General features: G+C 47.4%; 2 protein-coding genes across 10 annotated transcripts in view; both read left to right on the top strand.

The window, feature by feature from the left end:
* The window catches only part of SCAMP5 (secretory carrier membrane protein 5), a 29608-nt gene extending 10878 nt beyond the window's left edge, over positions 1-18730 (top strand). Inside the window, exons 3-8 of the mRNA XM_032341737.1 lie at positions 9907-9970; positions 10709-10837; positions 13899-14055; positions 15158-15259; positions 15660-15777; positions 16020-18730. Coding sequence (XP_032197628.1) covers positions 9907-9970; positions 10709-10837; positions 13899-14055; positions 15158-15259; positions 15660-15777; positions 16020-16214 — 765 coding nt within the window. The 3' untranslated portion in view covers positions 16215-18730. The remainder of the gene's footprint in view (positions 1-9906; positions 9971-10708; positions 10838-13898; positions 14056-15157; positions 15260-15659; positions 15778-16019) is intronic.
* The window catches only part of PPCDC (phosphopantothenoylcysteine decarboxylase), a 28887-nt gene continuing 18837 nt past the window's right edge, over positions 16126-26175 (top strand). For 3 of the 9 annotated variants that reach the window (XM_032342418.1, XM_032342419.1, XM_032342414.1), the window contains exon 1: positions 24342-24430. Coding sequence is in view for 6 of the 9 variants with exons in the window: in XM_032342417.1 (XP_032198308.1) it covers positions 24296-24430 (135 nt within the window). In the remaining 3 variants the exon portion in view is untranslated. Of the gene's footprint in view, positions 16211-19654; positions 19843-22899; positions 23051-24221; positions 24431-26175 lie in introns of those variants that run through there. The other 6 variants (XM_032342417.1, XM_032342410.1, XM_032342411.1 and 3 more) reach the window with 6 other exon arrangements.

Below are 26175 nucleotides of genomic sequence, written 5' to 3'. Positions count from 1 at the left end.
TTTCTGTAATGCCTTCCTCCTGCTTCTAAGTATATATATTCACATATTCTATCTCGATAAACTTTTCTAACCCTATGTCCTCCTCCAGCTGCTGGTGTTTTAAACCTATTGCTTTGTCTTAATGTAAAAGTGGTATGAGACCATTGTAGAAATTTTAGAAAATAAAGATAAAAGGAAAGGAAACAAATAACTTATAATCTCATTATCCAGAGATGACTACTATTCATCCTTCGGTACAAGGTCTCTCAGTGTTGTCATTGATACTCTGTGTGTATGTGTGTGTGTGTGGATTAAAATTTAAGCCAATTTTTTTGAAAGACGAGTCTGCTAGACTGGTCCCTTCTTCCTCTCCCTCCTGTTTCATTTCTTGGCAGCTGGCCTTTACCCCACCACTTCCTGAAGCTGTGACCTTCGAATTGCCCGATCATCCCGTGACACACCTGACTGCTTCATGGCCACGATGGTGTTGATCCAGTTAATCAGTCATAAAAAAAATTGAGATAATCTGAAGCACTGACATGAAAAAATTTTGAGAGATATTGCTGAGTGGAAAAACACAGGTTATAAAAGGGCATGTATAAAATGATCTTGCTTTGAGGGCACCTGGGTGGCTCAGTCAGTTTTAAGCATCTGCCTTCGGCTCAGGGTCATGGGATCGAGCGCCACATTGGGCTCCCTGCTTGGTGGTGAGTCTGCTTCTCCCTCTCTCTCTGCTGCTCACCCTGCTTATGCTTTCTCTGTCTTTCTCAAATAAATAAATAAATAAAATCTTAAAAAAAAAATCTTGTTTTTGTCATATATGCTAGTATATACATTAAAAACAAAAACCTAGAGGTCAGTCTCTTAAAGAGGTGACCTCTGAGAAGGTCATTTAGAAGAACTTTTATTTTCAACTTTATATACTTTTTTTTTAAAACTTGTAAATATTTTTATACAAAGCTAAAAAGCAACACATTTTCATTTTATGAAAAAACTATAAAAACTATATATGAGGATATATATATATATATACATATATTTAGTTTTTACTTAAGTTACAGTTAATATACAGGGCACTCTTTCTCTTTCTTTTTTGTTTGCTTTTATTGTTTTAGAAGGGGGAGAGGCAGAGGGAGAGAGAGAATCTTTTTTTTTTTTTAAGATTTTATTTGACTGACAGATCACAAGTTAGGCAGAGAGGCAGCTGGGGGGGATGGGGGGATGGGTGGGTAAAGCGGGCTCCCCACTGAGCAGAGAGCCAGACAAGGGACAAGGACGCAGGGCTCCATCCTAGGACCCTGGGATCATGACCTGAGCTGAAGGCAGAGGCTTAACCCACTGAGCCACCCAGGCAGCCCGGAGAGGGAGAATCTTAAGCAGGCTCCACACCCAGCTCAGAGCTCAACTCGGGGCTTGAGCTCACACAACCCTGAGATCATGACTTGAGTCAAAATCAAGAATTGGATGCTTAACCCACTGAAGCACCCAAGTGCCCCATGAGGCTATATATTTAAAAATAAATAAATAAATAAAAGGAAGAGGAATGGAATATTTCAGTGGCTTGTAAGACTCTTTTGAGGATAAAGCCCCAATTCTGCCCAGGGCCTTCAAGACTAAGATGACCCAGCCCGTTCTACCTTGCAACACTATTTTTGACTTTGCTTCCCTCCCTTCACCGTGAGCTTCATTTGTCCTCTGTCTGCGCCTGGCTTTGGAGACTTCACGCTCTCCCGGTTTTCCTCCTGCCTCACTGGCTGCTCCTTCTCATCCTTTGCCAGCTCATCCTCTTTAGACTGTTTTTTTGCTATTGTTTGGTTTTGTTTCTGTTTTTGTTTTTTTTTTTAATTTTTAAAGATTTTATTTATTTATTTGACAGACAGAGATCACAAGTAGGCAGAGAGAGAGGGGGAAGCAGGCTCCTTGTTGAGCAGAGAGCCCGATGTGGGGCTCGATCCCAGGACCCTGTGATCATAACCTGGGCTGAAGGCAGAGGCTTAATCCACTGAGCCACCCAGGCGTCTCTGTTTTTGTATTTTTGAACAGGTAATACATTTACATGATTTTTCATTCAGAAAGATGTTCCAAGTTTCATGAGTTCTAAGATCACCATTTTGATATTTCTGAAAACATTTTAATATCTGTATCTTAAAAATTTTCGGCATCTGGGGCGCCTGGGTGGCTCAGTGGGTTGAGGCCTCTGCCTTCAGCTCAGGTCATGGTCCCAGGGTCCTGGGATCAAGCCCCGCCTCGGGCTCTCTGCTCGGCGGGGAGCCTGCTTCCTCCTCTCTCTCTCTCTGCCTGCCTCTCCACCTACTTGTGATTTCCGTCTGTCAAATGAATAAATAAAATCTTTAAAAAAAAAAATTTTCGGCATCTGAACAGTTACAAGTTGGCAGTGTATTTTCTTTCTTTTTGTAAGTAAAATAATGATTTATCTTAAAATTGATGGTGTCTTGGATTAGCTGATACAAAGATACAAAGTAAAAATTATTCCTCCTTCCTGCTCCATATCCCTTGGGGAGCCACAATTACTGTTTCTTTTCTTCTTTTTTTTTTTTAATATTTTATTTATTTATTTGACAGAGCGATCACAAGTAGGCAGAGAGGCAGGTAGAGAGAGAGAAAGAAGCAGGCTCCCTGCGGAGCAGAGAGCCCGATGCGGAGTTCGATCCCAGGACCCTGGGATCATGACCTGAGCTGAAGGCAGAGGCTTTAATCCCTGAGCCACCCAGGTGCCCCCAAAATTACTGTTTCTTAAGTATCCTATTAGACAGTGTTTGAATATCTATTATCAAATAAAAATATATTTCCCCCCCAACTTTTTATTTTGGAAAATTTCAAAGCTAAGAGAAATTTAAAGAACAGTGCAAAGGGGTACCTGGGTGGCTCAGTTGGTTAAGCATCTGCCTTCGGCTCAGGTCATGATCCCAGGGCCCTGGGTTTGAGCTCCACATTGGACCCTCTTCTCGGTGGGGAGCCTGCTTCTCCCTCTCCCTCTGCTTCTCCCTCTTGCTTGTGCTTGCTCTCTGTCTGTCAAATAAATAAATAAAATCTTAAAAAAAGAACAATGCAAAGAACATCTGTACTCTAGGATATTTCACCTAGATTCACTAATTGCTGATATATATTTTTAAAGATTTTATTTATTTATTTGTCAGAGAGATAGAGAGCACAAGCAGGGGGAGCATCAGGCAGAGGGAGAAGCAGGCTCCCTGCTAAGCAGGGAGCCTGATGTGGGACCTGATCCCAGGACCCCGGAATCATGACTGAGCCGAAGCAGATGCCCAATCAATTGAGCCACCCAAGCATCCCGCCAGTTGCTAATATTTTGCAACATTTGCTTTATCTGTCATCTGTTGAACTATCTAATTTTTTTTGCAGGACCCTTTGAAAGTAAGTTGAAGACAAGATGCTGACCTTTAAATACTTTAGCACATATCTCCTAAAAATGCTCTTGAGAGCTGTGATTTAAAAACCTAGGATCCACTGTGGGATCTCTCATGTGTCTTTAGTCTCCTTTAATTTAGATGCTCCCCTACCAATTTTTGTCCTTTTGACATTAATATTTGTCTTAAAGAATTTCCCACAGTCTGGTTTTGTCAGATTGTTTTTTTTCCTAATTTCAAATTAAATATTTGGGCAACAATACTATATAGATGATCTTGTGTACTTCTAGGTGTATCACATCAAGAGGCAACATGTCCTTTTGTCCCAGTGTCAGAAATGCTAAGTTGGCTCACTTGTTCTGCCAGTTGCTCTCTTTGTAGAAGTACCTTTCCTCTATTGTGATCGATAAGTAATGGGAGGGGCAGCAAACGGAGAGATGCTTCTCCTCCCCAGCACCCCCAGCTGGTGTTTTTAGCACAGCCATAGCACAGCCATCGATGACCCCAGCCTATATCAGATAGTGAATTTTAAAAATTGTCATTTTGTTTATATTTATTAGAAGAACATTCCCTCTCCTTCCTTTTCTTTTGTGTGTCTCCATAGACTACGTTCTTTTCATTTATTGTGTTGTAATCCATTACTGACATGATTCATATTCTGCTCCAGCTTTTTATTTGGAAAACTTTTACCCCAAACTAAAGTTGAAGGGACATTTATATTGCTTCACCTGGACTCATACCTTGTTCACATTTCCCACATTTGCTTTGATTCTGTATGTGTCCATCCATCATTTTTAATTTTCTGAGCTATTTGAAGCAAGTTGTAGACATAAGACACATTACTCCTAAGCCCATGAACACATTTTCTAAGAACAAGGGCATTCTCTTATGAAACCTCAGTTCCATTATCACACCCAAGAGATGTAACATCTACCCAATCATATTATCTAGTTTCCTTTGTTATCCCAGTGATGACCCTTGTGGTGTTGCCCCCATGAATAATCCAGTCAAGGTTTACACATTGGCTCTGGTTGCCATACATCTTTATTCTCAGTTGGTTTAGATGATCCCTTATTTTATTTTGTACTTTTTTTTTTTTTTTTAAAAGATTTTTATTTATTTATTTAATAGACAGAGAGAGATCACAAGTAGGCAGAGAGGCAGGCAGAGAGAGGGGGAAGCAGGCTCCCTGCTGAGCAGAGAGCCCGATGTGGGGCTCGATCCCAGGACCCTGAGATCATGACCTGAGCTGAAGGCAGAGGCTTAAACCACTGAGCCACCCAGGCGCCCCTATTTTGTACTTTTAAAAATAGTTTAGGATGTTGACATTTTTAAAAAGATTTTATTTATTTGCTTATTTATTTATATATATGTGTTTTAAAGATTTTATTTATTTATTTGACAGAGAGATCACAAGTAGGCAGAGAGGCAGGCAGAGAGAGAGGGGGAAGCAGGCTCCCTCCTTAGCAGAGAGCTCCATGCGGGGCTCGATCCCAGGACCCTGGGACCATGACCTGAGCTGAAGGCAGAGTCTTTAACCCATTGAGCCACCCAGGCACCCCTATTTATTTATATTTTAAGATTTATTTTTAAGTCATCTCTATCCTTAATGTGGGGCTCAAACTCACAATCCCAAAATCAAGAGCTGCTCCACCAACTGAGCCAGCCAGGTGCCTTTAGATGATGGCATTTTTAATTTTTTTTAAAGATTTATTTATTTATTTATTTCACAGACAGAGATCACAAGTAGGCAGAGAGGCAGGCAGAGAGAGAGGGAAGCAGGCTCGCCGCTGAGCAGAGAGACTTGGGGCTCAATCCCAGGATCCTGGGATCATGACCTGAGCCGAAGGCGGAGGCTTAACCCACTGAGCCACCCAGGTGCCCCTATGATGGCATTTTTTAACAGTCCAGGTCAGTTTAGTTTTTATTACTATATTTTAATAGGCACTAGTTTTATTTATTTATAGATTTATTTATTTATTTTAGAGCGTTTGCACACATGAGCAGGGGGAGGGGCAGAGGGAGAGGAAGACAGGCGGACTCCCTGCTGAGTGGGGAGCCTGTCACAGGGCTTGATCCCTAGACCCTGAGAGCATGACTCGAGCTGAAATCAACCAAGATTTGGAGGCTTAACTGACTGAGCCCCCAAGCACTCCCAGGCCAGTTTAGTTTTTAGAATGCTTCACAACTTGCATTTGTCTGCTTATTTCTCATGATTGGATTCAAGTTAAACATTTTGGGGCAGGAATACTAGGTAGGCGATGTTGTGTCCTTATTGGTGCATCATACTGGGAGGCCGTAGTGTCTGTCTGTCCTGTTATTGGTGACATTAAGTTTGATCACTCGGTTAAGGTTGTATCTGTCAGCCTTCTTCACGCTAAAAGTGCCAATTCCCCTTTGTAAGTAGCACGTCATCTTTGGGCTGGTACTTGGAGACTGTGACTGTCCTCCCCACAGTCTCCGGTCCAGTGGTTTTGGCAGCCGTTGTTCAAATCAGCAATTATAGTGATTGTGGCACTGCGAGATCTTCTAATTCTGCCACTCCTATGTTTACGGCTAGCTTCTTCTACGAAGAAGAGCTCTTCCCTCTCTTTTTTAAAAATGAGAGTGTCCCTTTGGACTCATGGATTATTATTTTTTTTCACAAAGTGGTGGTACTTATTTTTGACTTTTATATATATATATATATATATTTAAAGATTTTTATTTATTTATTTGACAGAGAGAGGCACAGCGAGAGAAGGAACACAAGCAGGGGAGTGACAGAGGGAGAAGCAGATCTCCCGCTGAGCAGGGAGCCCAGTGTGGGGCTCCATCCCAGGACCCTGGGATCATGACCTGAGGCGAAGGCAGAGGCTTAATGACTGAGCCACCCAGGGGTCTGTGACTTTTACATCTAAAATAGCACTTATTATTTATCTTATTAAGAAAGTTGTGTATATTCGTTGTAGAGAATTTGGAAAATACATAGGGGAGTAAAGGAAAAGATTAAAATCACCTGTGATCCCCACCATCAGATGAAAATTCCTGAGAGCATTTTGGTGTATCATGGATTATTGTTTAACATTCAGGATGTCATATGTCACTGTCATTCTTATTTTTGAGAATCTTGATTGTCTCAGATTTGGGTGGTGGTAGCTCTTTTAAACTTGTGTCTTTTTTTTTAATATATATATATATAAAATATATATATATATATATATATATATATATATTTAAGATTTTATTTATTTATTTGACAGAGAGAAATCACAAGTAGACGAAGAGGCAGGCAGAGAGAGAGAGAGGGAAGCAGGCTCCCTACTGAGCAGAGAGCCCGATGCGGGACTCGATCCCAGGACCCTGAGATCATGACCCGAGCCGAAGGCAGCAGCGTAACCCACTGAGCCACCCAGGCGCCCCTTAAAAATATTTATATTTGTTTATTTATTTAACATAGAGAGATCACAAATAGAGCAGAGCAGCAGGCAGGTGGGGGGTGGGGAAGCAGGCTCCCTGCTGAGCAGAGAGCCTGATGCAGGGCTCAATCCCAGGACCCTGAGATCATGACCTGAGCCAAAGGCAGAGGCTTAACCCACTGACCCACCCAGGTGCCCCTAAACTTGTGCCCTTTTGACCTGCATCCATTTGTTGTATACATGCTTGTCTCTGGTACCTCACGATATTCTAGGCTATCGTGGTATTTCCTTGTCCTGGCTTGAGACCAGCCATATGTTTTTTAAGCTGTGAGTTCATACTGATCCCTCATTTCAAATCCAACAGCACAGGCCTCTTACTGTCCCACCTTGCATGTTCTCTCTCCGTATTTTAACAGTGAGAACCCAGGTCCTACAACAATCTGTACACTTGTATGTCCTCTCCTCTGGGACACATGACAAAGCTTCAGCATCACCACACTATATAAACCTGCTTATACTGAAGCTTTCTTTCCAGTTATTTTTATCCTGGAAATATATATTTTAAGAGAACACAGAGTGCTCTGACCAAGTTACTTGGCCAGTTCTTTTCTCTATGTGGTCGTGTTATCAATTTCCTGTACAGTTAGCGTCATTTGCTTTTGTTTATTTCAATTTTAGGGTTTGCTTTTCTTTCTGGTGTAAGTTCTTGAGTATGGAAGAGATTATGTATACAAAAAGTATGTGTAAATCTTTACCCAAGGAAATCTCGCTAGTCATCCTAGCCCTTCCATCCTGTAGGTGACCATTTTTATAGTGCATGGTTTACTTTTCCTGTGTTTCTTTTGCAAAGATAAGCAAATTTGTATGTATGTTCTTATCCCCCCCCCTTTTACATAAAAAGTAGCATACTATATATACTTGTCTGTGCTTTGCTTTTTTTTTCATTTAATCATTCCACAACAATTAATAGAGATCCTCTTCATTCTTTTTTTAAATTAAATTTTTTTCAGTGTTCCAAAATTCATTTTTTTAAAAGATTTTATTTATTTATTTGACAGAAATCACAAGTAGGTAGAGAGGCAGGTAGAAAGACGGGGGAAGCAGGCCCCCTGCTGAGCACAGAGTGCTCACAGATATGAGGATGTGAGGCTGGATCCCATGACCCTGGGACCATGACCTGAGCCAAAGGCAGAGGCTTTAACCCACTGAGCCACCCAGGCGCCCCCAAACTTCATTTTTTATGCACCACACCCTGTGCTCCATGCAATACATGCCCTCCATAATATAGTACTCCATTGAATGATATACCATAGTTTATACAAACAGTTGCATTTAGGTCACTTCCAACATTTTCCTATTGCAAAATAGTGTCATGTTGAATGACATGTATTTATTGTTTCTTATTTGTGGGTAAAAAAGCAGAAATAGGATTGTTGGGTCAAAAGGAAAAAAAATTTTATTCTCTTCTCCCTTCCTTTTTTTCTTTTTTTTTCTTAAATTTTGAGTTAGTGTATTGTTTTGACTATTCTGTGTCTTTTGTTTTCCATTGTCTAGACTATTCTATATCTGTGTCCTTTTTTTCAATGACTAGTAATTGTGGAGATCTTTTCATAGTAGTATTTTCTTTTAAAGAGCTGCAGAGCATTTTAAAAAACTGCAGAACAGCCCATTGTATGTGTGCACTGTTTATTTCCTTATCCCCTATTGCTGTGAAGATTTTTTCCAGTCTTTTGGTGTTACAAACAATGCTACAATTAATGCTGCTGTGCGAGGGGATCATTTCAGGCAGGTTTCTACCCTGCCTGTCTTTTTCCCTTTTGTGGTAGATGTTGTTGGTTTTTTCTTTTTTTTTAAGATTTTACTTAGCGAGTATGAGAGGGGGAGGGTCAGAGGGAGTTGCAGACACCCCCCACCCCCCCCACCCCCCCACCCTGCCGCTGAGAAGGGAGCCTGACTCCAGAATCATGACCAGAGCTGAAGGCAGTTGTTCAACTGAGCCACCCAGGTGCCCCAGTGTTGTTGGTTTTTCTTTTATTTTTTATTTATTTATTTTTTTTTGACTTATTCTTTTATTTATTTATTTATTTATTTATTTTATTTCCAGCATAACAGTATTCATTATTTTTGCACCACACCCCGTGCTCCATGCAATCCGTGCCCTCTATAATACCCACCACCTGGTACCCCAACCTCCCACCCTGGTTTTTCTTTTAAATCTGTATTTGATTTCATATCACAAAGGGGCCATAAAAGATTATTTGACTGGAGCTCTAGGAGGGTTTTTTTTTTTTTTTTTTAATGCAAAGATTTTATTTATTTATTTTGTGGTGTAAGGGAGAGAAAGAGAGAGAGCACAGGAGCCACCCAGGTGCCCTTAAAGCAAACTTTTAATTGAAATATAACACAAGAAAGTGCACAAATTGTAATCTCATGCTGGATAAATTTGCATCGAATTGACACTGTGTAACCTTCTCCCAGACCCAGGAACAGACCAGTCCCAGTACCTCAGCTTATGCTCCCTTCTTCAAGGTTAACACTATCTTGACTTCAATTTTTTTTTTTTTTTTTTTTTTGGAACCCGCCCCACCCAGCCCTGACTTTTAATGCCTTGCTCTGTGTTATGGATATTTTCTTGGTAGCCACCCTTCCCTTTTAGAGGCTGCATCACACAGGTTATTGACTATCTCCTGCAGAGGGCAGAAACCCCATCTGTCTTACTCTCGCTGCCTCCACGGTGCCACATTACCCATCCCTAACAAAGGACTGAAGGCAAAAGCTGGAGAGAGGGGAGGCCAGCGTGTGACTCTTGCCAGGTGTGTCATGTTCAGGGTCAAGGAGTAGAAGTCTCTCTTTCAGAGGTCTCTAGTCTCCTCAGGCCTTCTCTGTCACTTGCCTTTGCCTCATGGGGTCGCTTCCCAGGTTCTTTTCCTACCCTTGGATAGGGTTTTCTGAAGATAAACCCAATGCCTTGAGGCAAAGGGCAGGAGCGCCTGGAAGGAGGTAGCTGGTGGTGCTGCCCCTGCTGGGCTCCTGTGGGATGTGGGAGCCCGTTCTGACCCAGGGAGCTTCCAGCCCTGTAGGGGCTGAGACAGGGTCTGGGTCATGTAGGGCCTCATCCTGCTCTGGTTTTGCTTTCCTTCCAGGTCAAGACAAAGAGGCGTGGGCAGGCCGCTGGGCCGGCTGGTGCCATCCTTGCCATCATGGCAGGTAAGGACAGGGTCATGTAGACAGGACATGCAAGTGAGCAGAGGGTGGGTGGCCCCCTTCCTAGTCTCCTTATCCCCTTTAGTTTTTGGAGGTCACGTTCTTTCTGTCCTCCCATCCCTGGGCTTTCCCTGGCTCCCCTCTGAGGCGTGTCTGTCTGACACCATCAGCCTGACACCGTCTAGCTCTCTGACCGTGGGAACCTGAGACTGAGAACCCTGAGGCTCTGGTCCTGCCGGCCATCTGACTTATAAGCAGCAGGGGTGGCTCAGTCCTTGTCCCCTCTGTCATCACTGCTCTTTAATACTCTGAGACCCTTTCCTTCAGATTTCTGAATTGCTGGCTTCCAAAGGCTCAGGTACAGAATGCAGGAGCTGGAGGGACCTTTAGAGACGATCTGACTCAAGCCCCGCCCATCCCTCTGGATAAAACGAGGACATGTATATTGGAATGGACATGGGAACCCCTTCTCCAGGCTCACCCATCCTGCTTCATCTGCCTGGATCTGGACAGCATTTATTGTTTTCTTTCTGAGAAACAACAACACTGGCTCAGGGCCTTTGGTTACTTTGGGAACCTCCTAGCAGAGGAAGCGGGGATGGCTGGGAGGGGTTAGCAGTGTAGCCTGGGACCTCAGGGGCCAGGGGTGGGGGACCGCTGAAACTAGGGCAGGAGGCTCATATTGGGTTATCGGGGAGGGGACCATTCAAGGTGATGCTGTGCCATATGCTTCACCCACAGAAAAAGTGAACAACTTCCCTCCATTGCCCAAATTCATCCCCCTGAAGCCATGTTTCTACCAAGACTTTGAGGCAGACATTCCTCCCCAGCATCTCAGCATGACCAAGCGCCTCTACTACCTCTGGATGTGTGAGTGCTGTGGGATGGGGGTGGGCCGTGGAGGGCGGAGGGAGGAGGGGGAGAGGCTGGAGGGTGCTGGGCACCAGGTGGGGTGGGGCGCTGCAGGCCCAGCTGTCCATCAGCCCCACTTGCAGTAACTGCATGGGCCATCTCCCAGCAGCCTCCTCGCATGGGCCAACCCCCATATGGACCCCAGTTTCCCTCATCCCCCTACCCTACACTTCCCATTCACAGAGCATCTGGATGAGGGTCTCTGTCCACAGGATCATTTCTCTTTTCTTTTTCTCCCTTCCCTTTCCCACTGGGGTGGTTTTCCAGGGAGCCAGTGGTGGCTGCCAGGACCTCGGGTTCTGGATGCAAAGAGGAATCCTTGTCTTGAAGCCACATTTGTCTTGCTTTCTTTGGAAAACTGCTCAGAGAAAATAGCATTAACTGGGGGTTGGGAGATACGGGATTCAACTGGGCTGGTTGTCCTACTCCCTAAGCAGCAGATTCCTCACTTATAGAAAGAGGGTGTTGGCTCAGTGATCACTATGGTTCCAAGGAGTTCTGTGTTGTGTGGTCTGTACTTTTCTAAGACTGTAGAGTTCTAATGTTCTACAGTGTTGAGGTCCAAAGTGTCAAAGTCCTCGTTGCTGATGGTTGGTGGCAGGTTGGTGGGAAAGTGTCATCTTAGAGGGATGGCACTTGGCTGTCCCCAGGCTAGTCAAAGGTACCTTTAGGCATGTACAAGGAAGGCAGGCTGACTTTCCCGTGCTGGGTTCTGGCCTCAAGGAAGCTTAGACCTGCGGTGTGACCACAGTCAAGGTCTGTCACATGTGATGTTGCCTTGATTCAGCCCGCACTTAGCTGCCAACCTGAGGAAGTGATTGCTTGTGCCCAGAAGAGGTAAAGAATGCTATCTTTGCAGATTCTTCATGGGGTGGTAGAAGGAGTGCGGAGATGGACAGACTCTGTTTCAAGTCCTGGCTTGGCCTTTAGTGGAGAAGGCATCTTTCTCTGTGTAACGCGAGGGAAGGAAGTGATGGGGACAGGTGGAAGTCGGTCTGTAGATGTTGGGAAGAGAATGAAGAGGTCTCCTCTGATGGCTTCTATTTTTTCCCATCAAATGTGATGTAGAAGTGGGGATGGGAACTTTGAGGAAAGTGGAATTAGAATGAGAGCACCTTTGTGGACAGAAGGTGAGGACGCTATCCAAAGACACATGACCCCTAAGATTTCTGGGCCATGCACAGGGTTCTTTTGAGGTTGGCTGACGTGAATTTATAGTCCCACCAGGCTTCTCTGTAGGCTCCTTTCCTAGCAACGTTCAGCTCTGGTACAGATGGGAGTTGTGTTCATCTGGGGGGGAGGGTGACCAAAAGACAAGGCTGGGGTCCCTTCATTAGGGAACATGTAATGAACTATGGAATCTAAGTGGGACAGGGAGAGAAATAGAGATGGAAAAAGCTGAGTAGCCACGTTAATGGATGTCTGTTCCAAACAGGGGGTACAATAATTACAATAATTACAATAGAGGAACTAGAACCAGTGAGCTAGAGAGAGAGGGATGGGACTGGGAAGAGAGGTGTTAATCAATACAGAAACAGGTTAATGTCTGTTCTATGTAAAGAGCAAATAAAATCAGTTCTGGGAGTTCCGGAGTTCCAGGAAATTGCGGTGCAATGAACAGAGATGGAGGAAATGCAGCCGAAGTTCAGAAGAAGAAATGTTCACCCTTGTCGTGAGGGACCCTGAGGCGGGTATACCTACATAGGTGACAGCATTGTCCTGCCAGACTTGGGGAGCACCCCACTTGGCCCTGGGATCTTGGAACTCTGCTCCTGAGAAGATCTCATCCAGGAGCTGGATTTAAGGGCTATAAATATCTTCCTAAGTCCTCACTAGGCACCTGCCGGATGCTTTGCTCCCAGGGAAATGCAAATGACCCTTGAGATGCTTAAGGGCTCTATTCAGATGCCTGGTTGTTGGAGGCAGAGATGGAGGCCCACCCCCCAGCCTTTGTTTATTCAGCAGGTCTTTGTGGAGCCTTAAAGGGACTCAGCCTATTGTGGAGCCTTAAAGGGATTCAGCCTAATGTTTGAGGAAGGGAGCATCCTGATGTCAGAAGCCCTGGGTGTGTGGTAGTGCCAGCACAAGTCTTTGAGGTTTCTGCTGACTGTGACTCGGTGATCCTGTGATTCTGAGTTCAACTAGAGTATGTGGGCACAGAGGGGTGGGAGCCTGGGTTCTGGCCCTGGGGAGCTTCTGGTGTGGCTGATGGGCTAGAATTTGTATTTGGGGAAATGTGCATGAGAGCAGCCCAGGTCTGCAAGAGGTCAGAGGGATGGGACACGAATAAGGCTGCAGCAATGAAGGAAGGCTCTGTGGAGGAGGTGGTGTGGTCTGAGAGATCAATTAGATAAAGACTAAGATCCCAGCCACTGCTGCCTGCCCCATTTAAGAGCAGGGCAAAAGGTACAACGGCTTGAAGAGATGTTTCTACAAGGCCTTTTACTTTCCACTTTTTGTGCCCCTTGCAAGAGGAGATGTTAAGGTTTCCTGTGCCTTGGTCTTGGTGGTTGCTGTGAGTCTGGGAGGGCCAGGGACTGAGGCCATTCTTATAAGGAGAAGAACATTTCTACCACCTGGAGCCTTTGGGGCCCTTCAGTGAGGCTTTTTGGACTGAGGTTCTGGGTTCCTGCTCTGGAGACTCTGTTTGGATTTCTCAGCTCCCTAGGAGTGGGTTTGGGGAGGGGAATTGGCGTAAGCTCCCAGCTTGCTTTCTTACAGTCTGTACTCTTTCTGTGTGTGTATGTATGTGTGTCTCATGTATCTGTGGGTATGTGTGTGTATTCACTGATGTGGGTTGTGGGTACGAATCTCTGTAAATGTGGTTTTCATGTATGTTTGTGTGTATCTCCCTCTCTGTGAATTATGCTGTTTCCATGTGTTTGATTGTGGGTCTGTTGAATTATGGGTGTGTGTGTGTGTCCATGTCTGGGTGCTCACGTGTCTCTGCATGTGCCGGGGTGTCTGTGTGCATGTCTGGTGTTTGTCTGTGTGCATGCATGTGCTCCTGGGTCTGCAGTGAACAGCGTCACGCTGGCCGTGAACCTGGTGGGCTGTCTCGCGTGGCTGATCGGAGGCGGGGGAGCCACCAACTTTGGCCTCGCCTTTCTCTGGCTCATCCTCTTCACACCCTGCTCCTACGTCTGCTGGTTTCGGCCCATTTACAAGGCCTTCAAGTAAGTGGTTGGTACTGACCTCAGCTCCTAACCTTGTCTCTCTGCCCTATTTCTTCTTCTCTGTATATTTTCTCACTTTCGTTTGACAGCCCCCCCAAACTCACTTTCACTTGTTCACCCTCAGCTCAGACTGCCCAGTAGGATGTGGGCTTCCTGAGAATTCAGTGCTGTGGATCAGGGAGCTGGGAGTCAGAGCCTTGGTTCCCTCTTTCCTCATTCCTCATTTCCTTGGGTGGGCATCACATAGAAGTTAGGCCTCTCTTAGCTTTGCCTTCCCCAGGCAGCTGTATGTCAGATTTGCCAATGGGGCCACCTGTGTCGGTGGAGCTGCCTATCTTGGCATCTGTGGGGCTAGCTGATTTGGTACCAAGTGGACATCTATCTATGTGCTAACGGAACCAGTCATCCATGTACTACGGACACTATGTGCTAATGATGTCATCCAACTCTGTGCTAAAGGGACCATTCATCCATGTACAAGTGGGGCTAACTGTCTTGGTGCCAGTGGATGTCTACCTTGTATAAAAGGGATTTTCAGTCTTGGTGCCAATGGGACTGTTCATCCAGGTACCAACAAGGCTATCTGTCTTGGTGCCAGTGGAGAATCCATCTCAGTGCTAACGGGGCCTCAGATATCTTTCCAATCCATCTGTATGCCAGTTAGGCTACTGTTTGGAGCTGGTTGGGTTCCATTCTTATACCAGTGGGGCTTTCTGTCTCTGAGCTTATCCATCCACGTACTGGTGGATCTAGATATATTGGTGCCAGTAAGGCTGTCTATCGCCTTGACAATGGGGTCATTTATTCTTGCCCTAATTGACCCATCTACTTCTATGCCAGTGGGACCAACTATCCATGTACCGTCCATATGAGTGGTCCATTTTTAAGGAGATCTCTCCCTATGTACTGTTGCTCACACAAGATTAACACATGGAAACTCGCAAAGATTCATGTAAACACTGTTCCATTTTGCCTCTCAAGGCCTTTAAGTGTCTTCTGTCTATTGCGTACTCATTTAAACTTGGAAGTTCTGGGGGCTCTTGAAGACAGGGGAAGGCTTCGCCCTCTGCCCAGGTAATGCGAGTCATCTTCTCTGCTGCAGGACTGACAGCTCCTTCAGCTTCATGGCGTTCTTCTTCACCTTCATGGCCCAGATGGTCATCAGCATCATCCAAGCCGTGGGCATCCCAGGCTGGGGCGTCTGGTAAGACATTGGGATGGCTGGGATGGCCCCAGGGCTGGCATGGGTGGCACCTTGTGTGTGTCCTTTGTTTATGCCTGTGTGTTAGCTGCTTGGCCTGCGAGAGGATTCAGTGTAGTGTAGTAGACACAGGCACAGCAGCAGAGGAGTGGATTTGGGGAGTTCCCAGGGGTGGTAGGCATCATGGAAGAACCCAAGGCAAGGAAGCCTTATGTCTGAGGAGTTTGTCTCCTGAGCCGTGGGAAAAAATTCTTTTGAAACACTGCCACAGGCCCTGTGGCTGGTCTCTTTGCATCCGATGATATGGCCCCTCCCCGTGACGAGATGGCTCCTGGCTGTGGTGGTGGGGCTCCCGGTTACCCCTCAACATGCCGGCAGCCCCACAGCTGGCCTCTTCCTGCAGTGGCTGGATCGCTACCATCTCCTTCTTCGGAACAAATGTTGGCTCAGCAGTGGTGATGCTCATTCCCACCATCATGTTCACGGTTGTGGCTGTGTTTTCCTTCATTGCCCTCAGCATGGTACGTGGTCACCTCAAGGCTGAGAGGGTGGCTTCGGAAAGGGGCTGTGATCTGGGACAAACCCTCCTCCAAATTACAGGAGGACCTGGAGGTCTTCCAAGGGACTCACTCTAGAATGACTTGGTGGACTTTGCTCCTAGTACACAGGGTGGGTATGGGAGGGAGGATTGGCTTCCAGGTTTTTCCTGGATGGGCTGCCCCTTCCCTTTGATTAATCCTTCCTTGTTCTCCTCCTCCTACAGGTTCATAAATTCTACCGGGGCAGTGGGGGGAGTTTCAGCAAAGCTCAGGAGGAGTGGACCACGGGGGCATGGAAGAACCCACACGTGCAGCAGGCGGCCCAGAATGCAGCCATGGGGGCAGCCCAGGGTGCCATGAATCAGCCGCAGACTCAGTATTCCGCCACCCCCAACTACACATACTCCAATGAGATGTGAGCCAGCCGAGCCAACCAGGAGGGCAGGGCTGGGGGTCCGTGGGATGGGGACTCAAGCCACATTGTCGGTTGTGGTGACCAAGCAGGGTTCCCCCCCTCCCTTTTCTCCTCCCCAACTTTGTACAAAGAATCAGAGTTATATATATATATAAATATATATATATATATATATATGTATATGTCTCCCCCCCTTTCCCTGCTCCTTTGGATTCTGTTCTCAGTACTCTGAGAGCTGTGGGCTGCACGTGGAGCTGTCCCGTGTGGTGGTAGCTATGTCCGTGTCCCCTTGTGAAGTAGTATGCAGTGGAGGTCTCTGTTGTTGTGGTGCTAGATGTATGTTTAGAACTAAACCAGCCCCCACCCTCCACCAGGCTGCCCCCTCTGACCTTGCCCTGGAGACCCCTTATGGACCAGGGGGAGGCATAGCAGAAGGCCTGGCCCCTTCCCCAGGGTTATGAGCTAAAACTGTCTCCACTTTCGGCCTCACTGGGAAGCAACAGTATTTAGCACTTATGGGGGTGGGTAGGTAGTAGGGTGGGGATAGGCCAGGGATCTTCCTTTGCTCCTTCGGATCTGGTCTCCTCCCCCTTCCCTTCCCTCCTCCTGGTGTCAGATTCCCTGTGGCTTCTTTTTCTTGCCAGGGTCTCTCCCATCCCCATGTGGCTTTTCTTTGTCTTTCCCAAGGCTACGTGTCCCAGTGGTATATGCTCCTGAGACTGAGCCCATTCCCAGATCAAGGAAGAAGACAGGAGTGAGCCTTAGGTGTGATGTGGGAGGGCACACGGTTGGAGATGCACAGCCCACCTGGGTACCTCACTCCCAGGGAGTGGAAATCCTGGGTCATCGCAGAGCTTGGCCTGCAAGGAGGGGGGCTCCTTTCTCCTCTGCCCTGCTTCCCCTCCTCTTCCCAGAGCCCCCTTGAGCCCCTCTGCCTATGTCCCTCCCCAGGCACCCAGCTGCTAGCCTACCCCCATCCCATGCTAGGTGGCATCTGTTGTCTATGAGGGCCAATTCCATTGCCTTCTCTGAAGAGCTGGGTTGTATCCAAGTAATTTTCAGGTGTAAAGGTACAGCTGGAGCAGAGGGTATGTAAATAATTATTGGTCCCTGAGTGAGTTCTGACTGGCCCAAGGCCACTGGGCAGGTACGAGGTATCTCTGAATGACCATTGGATTCCTGGGAGCAGATAGCTGTTCTGCTTGGGTCTGGTAGAGGGGCGGGCTCAGAGGGCTGGGCCTGGAGGGAAGATTGGAGGAGAAGGCAGGCAGGACCCAGGGAGAGGAGAGCCTGCCTTCTCCCACCCCAGCTTGCTTTTGGTCACAGAGCAGTTCTGGGCACTTGAACTCAGGGCCCAGGGAGAAGCGCATGCTCAGTCCTATCCCTGAGCACAGTAGCTGGAATGGGGTTTCAGATTAGGCGGGGTGGGAGGGGACGCCTTCTGACATCCCCCCCCCCAAATCAAGATCACCTACCCCCTTCTGCCTATTAGACTTGGTCTTTGGACCTTTCTCACCCCGTCAGAACCCACTTTCCCTTGCAGGGTAGTGATTTAAGGCTACCTGGGGCTACTTGGGGCTGTTCTGTTCCAAGCATTGTGAAAATGTTGCTGGTAGAGGTCCTAGCTCTTTCTGAGGCCTAGAGGGAGTGGACTTTTTTACCCAAAGAGCAGCTGCCTGTTTTCCATCCTCCCTTCTCCTGTCTGGGCTATTTGGCCTGAAAATTTTGGCCAGCCCAGCTTGGTCACTCCGGGTTGGCTCCAGCCGGGAACCCAACACCTGTGCTTCCAGGTGCCATCCTGAGCTTTGAGCTCCAGGCACTTCAATTTTCCTATAAGGGGAGCCAAGTCTTCTGAAAAGTTCTCTTCCTAATGGTCCCTGATGCTTGGGCCAGAGTATGATTGACTCTCTGCTCTACCATTTTCTCTCCAGAAAGCAGTTGTTCTATAGCCTCTATACCTAAAAAGAGACTCTAGGTCTAGGTTTTCTTCCCTTTTCCTTTCCCCTACCCTAGACCTCTGGCTCCCTTTCTCTTAGTGTATCTGGTAGCTCCAGGAGGCGTGTGGTAGCGCTCATTCCTGTTGGATGCCACCTGCAGTCAATTTCCTGTCCTCCTTGCCTCTCTTCTTTCCTGGCCCAGACCTGTATGGCCATGCCCTGGCTCTGCTCTTGGGAAGGCCTGCTACCTGTGTGTGACCCAGCTTGTCCAGGCCCTGGGATGCTGCATCTCTAGGCAACTATGCACTTTCCTAGGGAGGGAACCAGTATGAGAATTGGGGGCTGGGCATGAATTCATCTCCGCTGGATGGTCTATCTTGGGAGTGTGATGGAGGAAGGTCACTTCTGGGAATCCTCAGGTCTGGCCAGCCAGTGACCTGCTTTTGCATTTTGCTGGTGCCTACTGCTCCTCCTCGTTTCTGGGAGACACAGACCATTGTCCACCTGGCAGTTGACCTGCCTGAGCTGTCTGTCTATGGTAATTGAGTGAACCATAATAAAGGGGAACATTTGGCCCTGTGTGTCCTGCTGCGTCATGTGTCTTCATGTGGGCCTGTGTGGAGCCTCACTGTGGGCTGTGGGGCATGGAGGTAGGGTGGGTCAAATGGGTCTGTGGCCTGTCGTTCCCCGGGGGCCAAAAGTCACAGACTTCTGTGTGATTCTTTCTGAGGCAGCCTTGAGTAGGCCTTGAAATTGCCACAAAGGCCTCCTGCCTGTTGGAAGGAGTTCTGAGTTGCCTGAGGAGGAAGTAGAAGGCTGGATTAATAGGGGAGAGGTGGTTTGGTTCAGATGCAGACAAGGGCAAGGGTAGAACACAGAGGACCCCCTCCTCAGCTCTCACTGATGGAGAATGGCAGCGGATTAAGTAGCCTCAGCACACAGAGCTTGTGGGGGTCTTGATGCTGGATAATGAAGAAGGCAGTGAGGTGCAGCCAGTATGGTTTCTCCTGCCGCTTTTCCTTTGGCAACGCTGTGCCCTCCATTTGGAGACACTTCAGCTAAGCTTATGGCCATACTTCAAGATTCACCTTGATTGACTCCTCTGAGAGGGCTTCCCTGCCTCTAGTTTTTTGGTCCTTCTGATTGTTCATGGAGGATCTTATTCTGTAATTTCCCGGACACTGATTTAGCTCCGTATTCTGTGCATTTAAAACAGAGGAGAGGTTCCGCAAATGTTCAGTATAAAGTGCCCCAATGATGAGCAGTGTGTCTGTGTGGGATGAGGGCGTGGGGTGAGGAGGTCAGGCAATTAGGCCAGACCCCGAAGAGGGCACCAGCACTGTTAAGAACAGCAACCGGATGTTCACGGCAGGATTCTCTCGACTGGACTACAACGACCAGAGGCAGAGAAATAGACTACAGTTCCCAGAAGGCTGCGCGACGTATAGGCAGTCCGGCACCCTCGCGAAACTACGTGGTAGGCGGAAGCAATGGGAAGGGCGGCTGAGATATCGCGATGTTTGGGGCCGCCCGAGAAGCGTCAGGCGTGCGTGAGGAACCTAAGGGGATTCCGAGGCTGTGTCCTTTCCGCCCGGCGGTAGGGAGACGCTGGGAACTTCGCTGACTGTCGGTCCGCGACTGTTTGTGCGTGACCTTCCTTTGGCCCGCTCGCGCGCGTGTATGTGTGTGAAGGCTGTGGGTCCGCGGGGGTGTATGACCTCAGTTTCCTATCTCTGCTCGTGAAGCTCAGCTCGCCTCTGTGGGTTGGCGGCTGTGTCTGTGTGGGCAGTGTCGAGCCTTTAGGACTGTACTTACCTGCCTGCCGGCGCATTTGGGACCTCTTCCTGGCTCGAGTTGGGAGTGGGGGATTTGTACCTGTGTTATCACCCCTGCTTTGTGCTGCACTGCGACTGTTCAGTGCCGTTTAAACTAGTTTAAAAGGTGGCCCCATCAGTTCCCCTTATTTTTAAAATTGGTAAAATAGAAAAAAGGAAAGCCTTGGTATGTTGGAATTATATCCCTTAGATCCGCCTAAAAGTGCTGATGGTTTTTAAAATTAGAATGAGGCTAAATTTTGCCAAAGAAAAACTTCCTACTGTCCTTTAAAGGCCTGTACCAGATGATAATCAGGAGAGATTGCTATAGTTGAACTGGTGAATGTCTTGGGAGCAGGGTTTTTCCCCCACATCTCTGGCAGTGGCTGTAACTAGCTTGCTAGTAGGCTGTGTGTGTGACTATGATACTTAGTTAATATACAATATATAGCAATATAACAATATATTACTGTATAATATGTTATATACAACGTATATTAATGTGATACAGAAATATATAATATATACAATATATATAATAAAAATATATCATACACCCTATAGTATATGTATGTATCCTCAACATGTGGACTTGAGGAGTGCCTAAATGGGATTACAGAAGCTGCAGAGTCAAACATGCCTGCTTCTAGTGGCAGAGAAGAGCAGTTTTAGCAGAAGTTCGTTGCCTTACCTTGGGGACAGGGATTTAAAGTGCCCTATGGCCTTATAATGTCTTTGGATTGGGGAGCAGGGTGACATTTTGGGGAACTAGAAGTTGCTCATTATGAGGGGGACAGAGTAGAGTACATTACTGTTGGGAAATAGGGCCAGAGCAAAAGCCTGGGGCCAGGAGTGAGGGGCTTTGACATTATGTTGAAGATTATAATCTCTTAATGGATCCTGGATCCCTGTTCCCCCAGTCTTACATGTTTGGTTCTGCTTTGTTCTAGGTCCCAGCCCCTCACTGTTCCTGTGTTGGGCAGTGTTTGTACTGTCTGGCTGTTTTTTAGCCCTAGTTCTGTGAGGCTCCACATAGTCCCCTATTGTGACTGGCAGATATTCTTGAAACCTTTATTTAACTCTGCCTGCCCTAATTAAACTCAGCAGAGGAGACTTACACATCACAAGCTTACCATAAGCAAGCTCTGGCTCTGCCTTTTTTTTTTTTTTTTTTTTTGAGAAAGAGAGCAAGAGAGTGCATGAGCAGCAGGGGGAGGGGCAGAGAGAATCTTAAGGAGACTTCATGCTCTTCGTGTAGCCTGATGCAGGGCTCGATGTGGGGCTCGATCTCATGACCCTGGGATTGTGACCTGAGCTGAAACCAAGAGTCCCACACTTAACCTTCTGAGCCACCCAGGTACCACTGTCTGGTCCTGTCTTTCTAAGGGATAGAGAACCTGCCATTTTTCTGGTTGTGGCTTACCAACATGACTGATGTCCTGGGAGCCTGAGGCTCAGTAATCATAGTCTTCAGCCCTTATAACCTCTCTGTGATAACTTTCTGCTCAAGATTTCCTAGGAGTCTAGCAAAGCCCAGAAAAATCAGGCACTGTCTACAGCTATCTTGGCTGTGCAAGTAAGTAGGTGGTTCTAACAGGAACTGGCTAGAGTAACAGACTTACTAGTTTGGGATTTGATCTTTTTTGAGAATGAACATAAAGACTGCTAGTTATCACATGTCACAAGACTGTTAGGTTGAACCAGTTTGACCTTGCTTTCAAATGTTGGTTAAATTATCCACTTTCTGGTACTCAAGTACTTCTTCCCCTACTCCCAACACCCAACCCACATACACTTTTCTCTGAAGGTAGGTAGGCTTTGGTCCTTATTGGTCCTTAGCAAGTCTTGCTCAGCAGGCTAAGTTGTAAATCTTGGGCTATACCACCCAGTATGTGGGGAAGTAATTGAAATCCCCAACATGGCTTCATGCCATAATTTTTTTTTTTTAAGATTTATTTATTAGAGTATAAACAGGGAGGAGCAGAGGGAGAGGAAGAGAGAATCCTCAAGCAGACTCCCTGCTGAGTGTGGAGCCCCTTACTCAGGGCTCAATCCCAGGATCCTGAGATCATGCCCTAAGCTGAAATCAAGAATTGGCCACTGAACAAACTGAGCCACCCAGGCGCCCTGTTCCCTCGATTTAACTGATGGCTTTCAGTAACCTGTTTCTTAGGAATGATACCAGCTTGATGTAGAGGAGGTTTATGGGCTGCAGAGATGAAGTTCAGCCTCTGGTTTGGCAGGAGTCTCCCTGTCCTGGCACCAGTGAGCTGGGGTGGGATGGGGTCGGGGTTTGAGCTTTAGCAGGTAGGCTTCCCCAGAGAGTCAAGAATGCCTCCATGGCCTACTGAGTGTGCTCATCAGTATGCTGGTCTGGGAAGGGGCTGGCTGATAGGCCCTCTAGACCTTGCCATGGGCTGAAACAGGCTCCCCAAGCTCTGGAGTAGACTCGTTTCTGGTTTGGGCAAGCAAGGCCCTGGCTGAGGCCCTGATTTAGAGCAGAGACTGAAACAGAGCTAGCAAATGGAACTTCGGGGCTGTCTTGCTCTAGGGAACTGGTCTGTGCTTAACTCCTGCTGATTAATCCCCGGGTCTGGGCCTCTGGGAGATCTTTCTGGGCAAGGGCTCATGTAGGTATGTGCCTGAGGCTTGAAGGCAGATACTGGACGAAGAGGCCCTCAGGAACCAAGGAGCCTCTGGAGTGAAGAGGAAGCCCCTCTGGGTGTGCAGCCTCAGAGGTAGCCTCTGGATGATTGAGATAACTTCCTCCTTGACGTTTGCCTTCGTTTCCCCTCCTACTGCTGATTCTGCCCATTTTGAGTCATCTTGCAGGACTCTTTTACTGAGAGCCCTTACCTCTGTCTTTCATACATTGACTCAGAAGTTTCTACTGGAAGGAGCTTCAGAGATCACCTGGTCTTACCTCTGTATTTTTCAGATGAAGAGACAGGTCCAGGGAGGGAAGTACTGTGGGCCAAGGTCACACATCAGCTCAGGAGCACAACGATGGATGGGGTCCAGGGCTCCTGATGTACCAGCTGGGCTTCTGTGCCAGTGTCCTGTGCCCCACGCCCACCCTGCTTCAGAAGGTACAGTTCATTATTCCTCCAGCAGTGGTTCAGGACCTAGCAGGTGCCTGGCTGTTGGTGATTAGACCTGGTCATACATTCAGGGAGATGTTGGTGGCAGTGGTGGTGGTGGGGAAGTGAAGAGGGAGAGGCAAGGAAACACGGAAAAAATGGAATCACTAATTATTACCAGGCACATGCATCCCAGAGAAAAGCCTATCTCAAGTGATTTCGGGTGTGACTCCTGTCTTCTCAACTCATCTACAGACTCCCCAAAGGCAGTGTTGTGTCTTGAAAAATTCCTATGCCCAGTGCTAGATGTCATTGGCCCTCAGTGATTGTTGCTGATGGAGTGGGCACGTTTTGCTGGCCCAGCTTGCAGAGTGTAGGTTTTGGTGTGTCCATCAGCTGTATTATCTGGGGCACTCACTCCTAGCAACATCTGAGGGCCAGAGGAAAAAAACCCAAGCAGCTGGTCCCACAGGAGTGGCCAACATGCTTGTTTCGTCCTGGGCTTAGATTTGTAGAGGGGTGTCCAGTTTGATCTCCAGGGACGGGGACAAAAAGGTAAATGTCTTCACTCCCCGGATCATCTGAGTCTTCCTGTTGCTTCGGGTTTCCCACCTCTCAGGCATCTCTGAACCCATGCCATTCAGTCCAGCGTCCTCCCGTCTCCACCTTAGGGCCCCCTCCACACTTGGCACCAGCACTGCCTTTCTAAAATGAAAACTCACCTTGGCCCTCACCACCCTTCACACTGCCCTTGACCTCATTGCAACCTTACCTCCTGCCACCCCCTACCTCCCATCAGACTTTAGCCTCACTCCTAAGCCGTTCCTTGTTCCCCAAACTTGCCACCCTCCTTAGGCCTCTTCACCTTTGTGAGATTTTTCCTTCTTGCATGGTTATTTCCTTCTTTCTCTGGGAAACATACTGGTCCTTCAGGACCCAAGCTGTCCTTGTTCAGGTCTCTGACTTCCTCAGACGGTTAATCCTGAGCAGCCACAGCCCCCAGTAAAGACCTTCCTCAACACTGGGCTGAATTACACAGTACCTGACCTCCTCATCAAATCGTGTGCTCCCAGCCACTGGGGCTGCTTACCCCTCAGTAACCCCAGCATCTGGCCCAGGGTCCTCAAGACAGTTTGGTTGAACATATGAGTGAAGTGGGTGCCCCTTACTCTGCTTTTAGATTTTAAGTCCTGACAGAGCCTTGTGGAGGCCCGTCCTGGCAGGCTCCTGAGATTCGAAGCCATTAGACCCCACATGGAATCCAGTGCCTCGTGTCCAGCTGCTGCACCCTTGGTGAAGAAACAGTTCCGTGTTCTCGTTGGTGTCACTGGGAGCGTTGCAGCCCTGAAATTGCCTCTTCTGGTGTCTAGGCTTTTGGACATTCCTGGCGTGAGTATGCTTATTAGCCAGTGTGGCAGTCTGATGGTGGAGAGCTTCTGCTCCTGGGGCCAGGCCATTTTTATGCAGTGCACGGGTTTTTTTGGTTAATGATGGTGTTTTTGGAAACCCTCCATGTGCATTAGTGTGTAGTAGGGGAGGCAGGAGACAGTCCAGTATAACTGAGAGCTAGATGAGAGGGTGTGGACAGTGTGAGGGGAGACTTGGAAAGGAACACTGTGCTGAATGGAGGGTTTGGGTTCCCATATGCTGACCCTGGTTCCCTGAGATGCTGGTGTGGGAGGAGGCTGGCTGGAGACATGGAACACATTTACAGTGTCCCCTTGGTGCCTTGGGTGCCCCACCCCCACTTCATCTTGAGCACCGTGGCTCTGTTCTCTCTCCTTGTTAGATACCGTGGCTGTCCTATCTGCCTAGATGCACTGGAATGTCAGGGGTACCCTGTTGCCTGCAGCTCTGGTTTCAGACTGCTCCTTCAGGTGTTCAGAGATGCTGGGGCACCACAGTGTATTGGGGGTGAGGGAAACCTCCATTTTGATCAGTTTTTTATATATATATATATATATATTTTTTTTAAAGATTTTATTTATTTATTTGACAGAGAGAGATCATGAGTAGGCAGAGAGGCAGGCAGAGAGAGAGGGGGAAGCAGGCTCCCTGCCGAGTAGAGAGCCCAATGCACGGCTTGATCCCAGGACACTGGGATCCTGACCTGAGCTGAAGGCAGAGGCCCAACCCACTGAGCCACCCAGGGGCCCCTATATTTATTTTTATATATTGAGGTCCTGGGGCAGATTTTTCATCGGGAAAAATTCAAGGCTTTAAACAATGCGAAAGCCAGCAACTACTGACCTCATTTCCTTGTCTGGTCTTCAAGGTCTGTTGAACTCCCACTGCCTACACTCCACTCTAATGGCCCTTGCTTTGGCCTGGCCCCTGCCAAGCTGTGCTGTTGTCCTATTCCTCTGCCTCTCTAAATTCTGCACAAACACTTTACAGGAAAACCTTCCTAGCTTGCTTCAGCCCATGTGGCATTTTCTCCTTCCTTTTAAAACTAATTTGATGAGGGTCACCTGGCTGTCTCAGTAGAGCATGCGACTTTTGAGCTCCAGGTTGTGAGTTCGAGCCCCACATTGTGCATAGAATTTACTTAAATAAATAAAATACTTAAAAAAAAAACCAAACCAACTCATTTGATTTTTTTTTTTTTTTAAAGATTTTATGTATTTGTGTGAAAGAGAGCTCAGAGGGAGAGTGAGAAGGAGAAGCTGACTCCCTGTTGAGTAGAGAGGCCAAATTAGGGCTCTATCCCAGGATTCCCAGGATGCTGAGATCATGACCTGAGCCAACAGCAGAGGCTTAACCCACCAAGCCACCCAGTCACCCTCATTTGATGTATTAAAGAAAAACCTGAGATGGGCTGTAAGGTGGTAAAAACGGGGTTTATTCAGAAAAATTACCACAATAAGGGAAAGAGACCTCAGCAGAGAACTGGGCTTGATTCCAAATACAACAGGGAAAAGTGGGGGTTTATAGGGAAGGAGCAGGTGGAGGGCAGTGGATGGAAAGTTACAAGAGGAAGTATCAGGAGTAAGGAGGGGTCTGGCTAACTGTCCTGACAGGATTCTTGGTGCAGGCAGGCCAAGGTGGCCCGTCATCACATGGGGGTTGTTGAGGGTTGAGGAGCCCTATGAGATACCCAGGCTGATCAGATAGTGAGAGTGGGGGATTCTGGC

Source organism: Mustela erminea, chromosome 5, assembly GCF_009829155.1.
Source record: "Mustela erminea isolate mMusErm1 chromosome 5, mMusErm1.Pri, whole genome shotgun sequence".
NCBI classification, from domain to species: domain Eukaryota; kingdom Metazoa; phylum Chordata; class Mammalia; order Carnivora; family Mustelidae; genus Mustela; species Mustela erminea.
The sequence above is the reverse complement of the archived record's forward strand: the minus strand, read 5'-3'. Positions and strand labels throughout refer to the sequence as shown.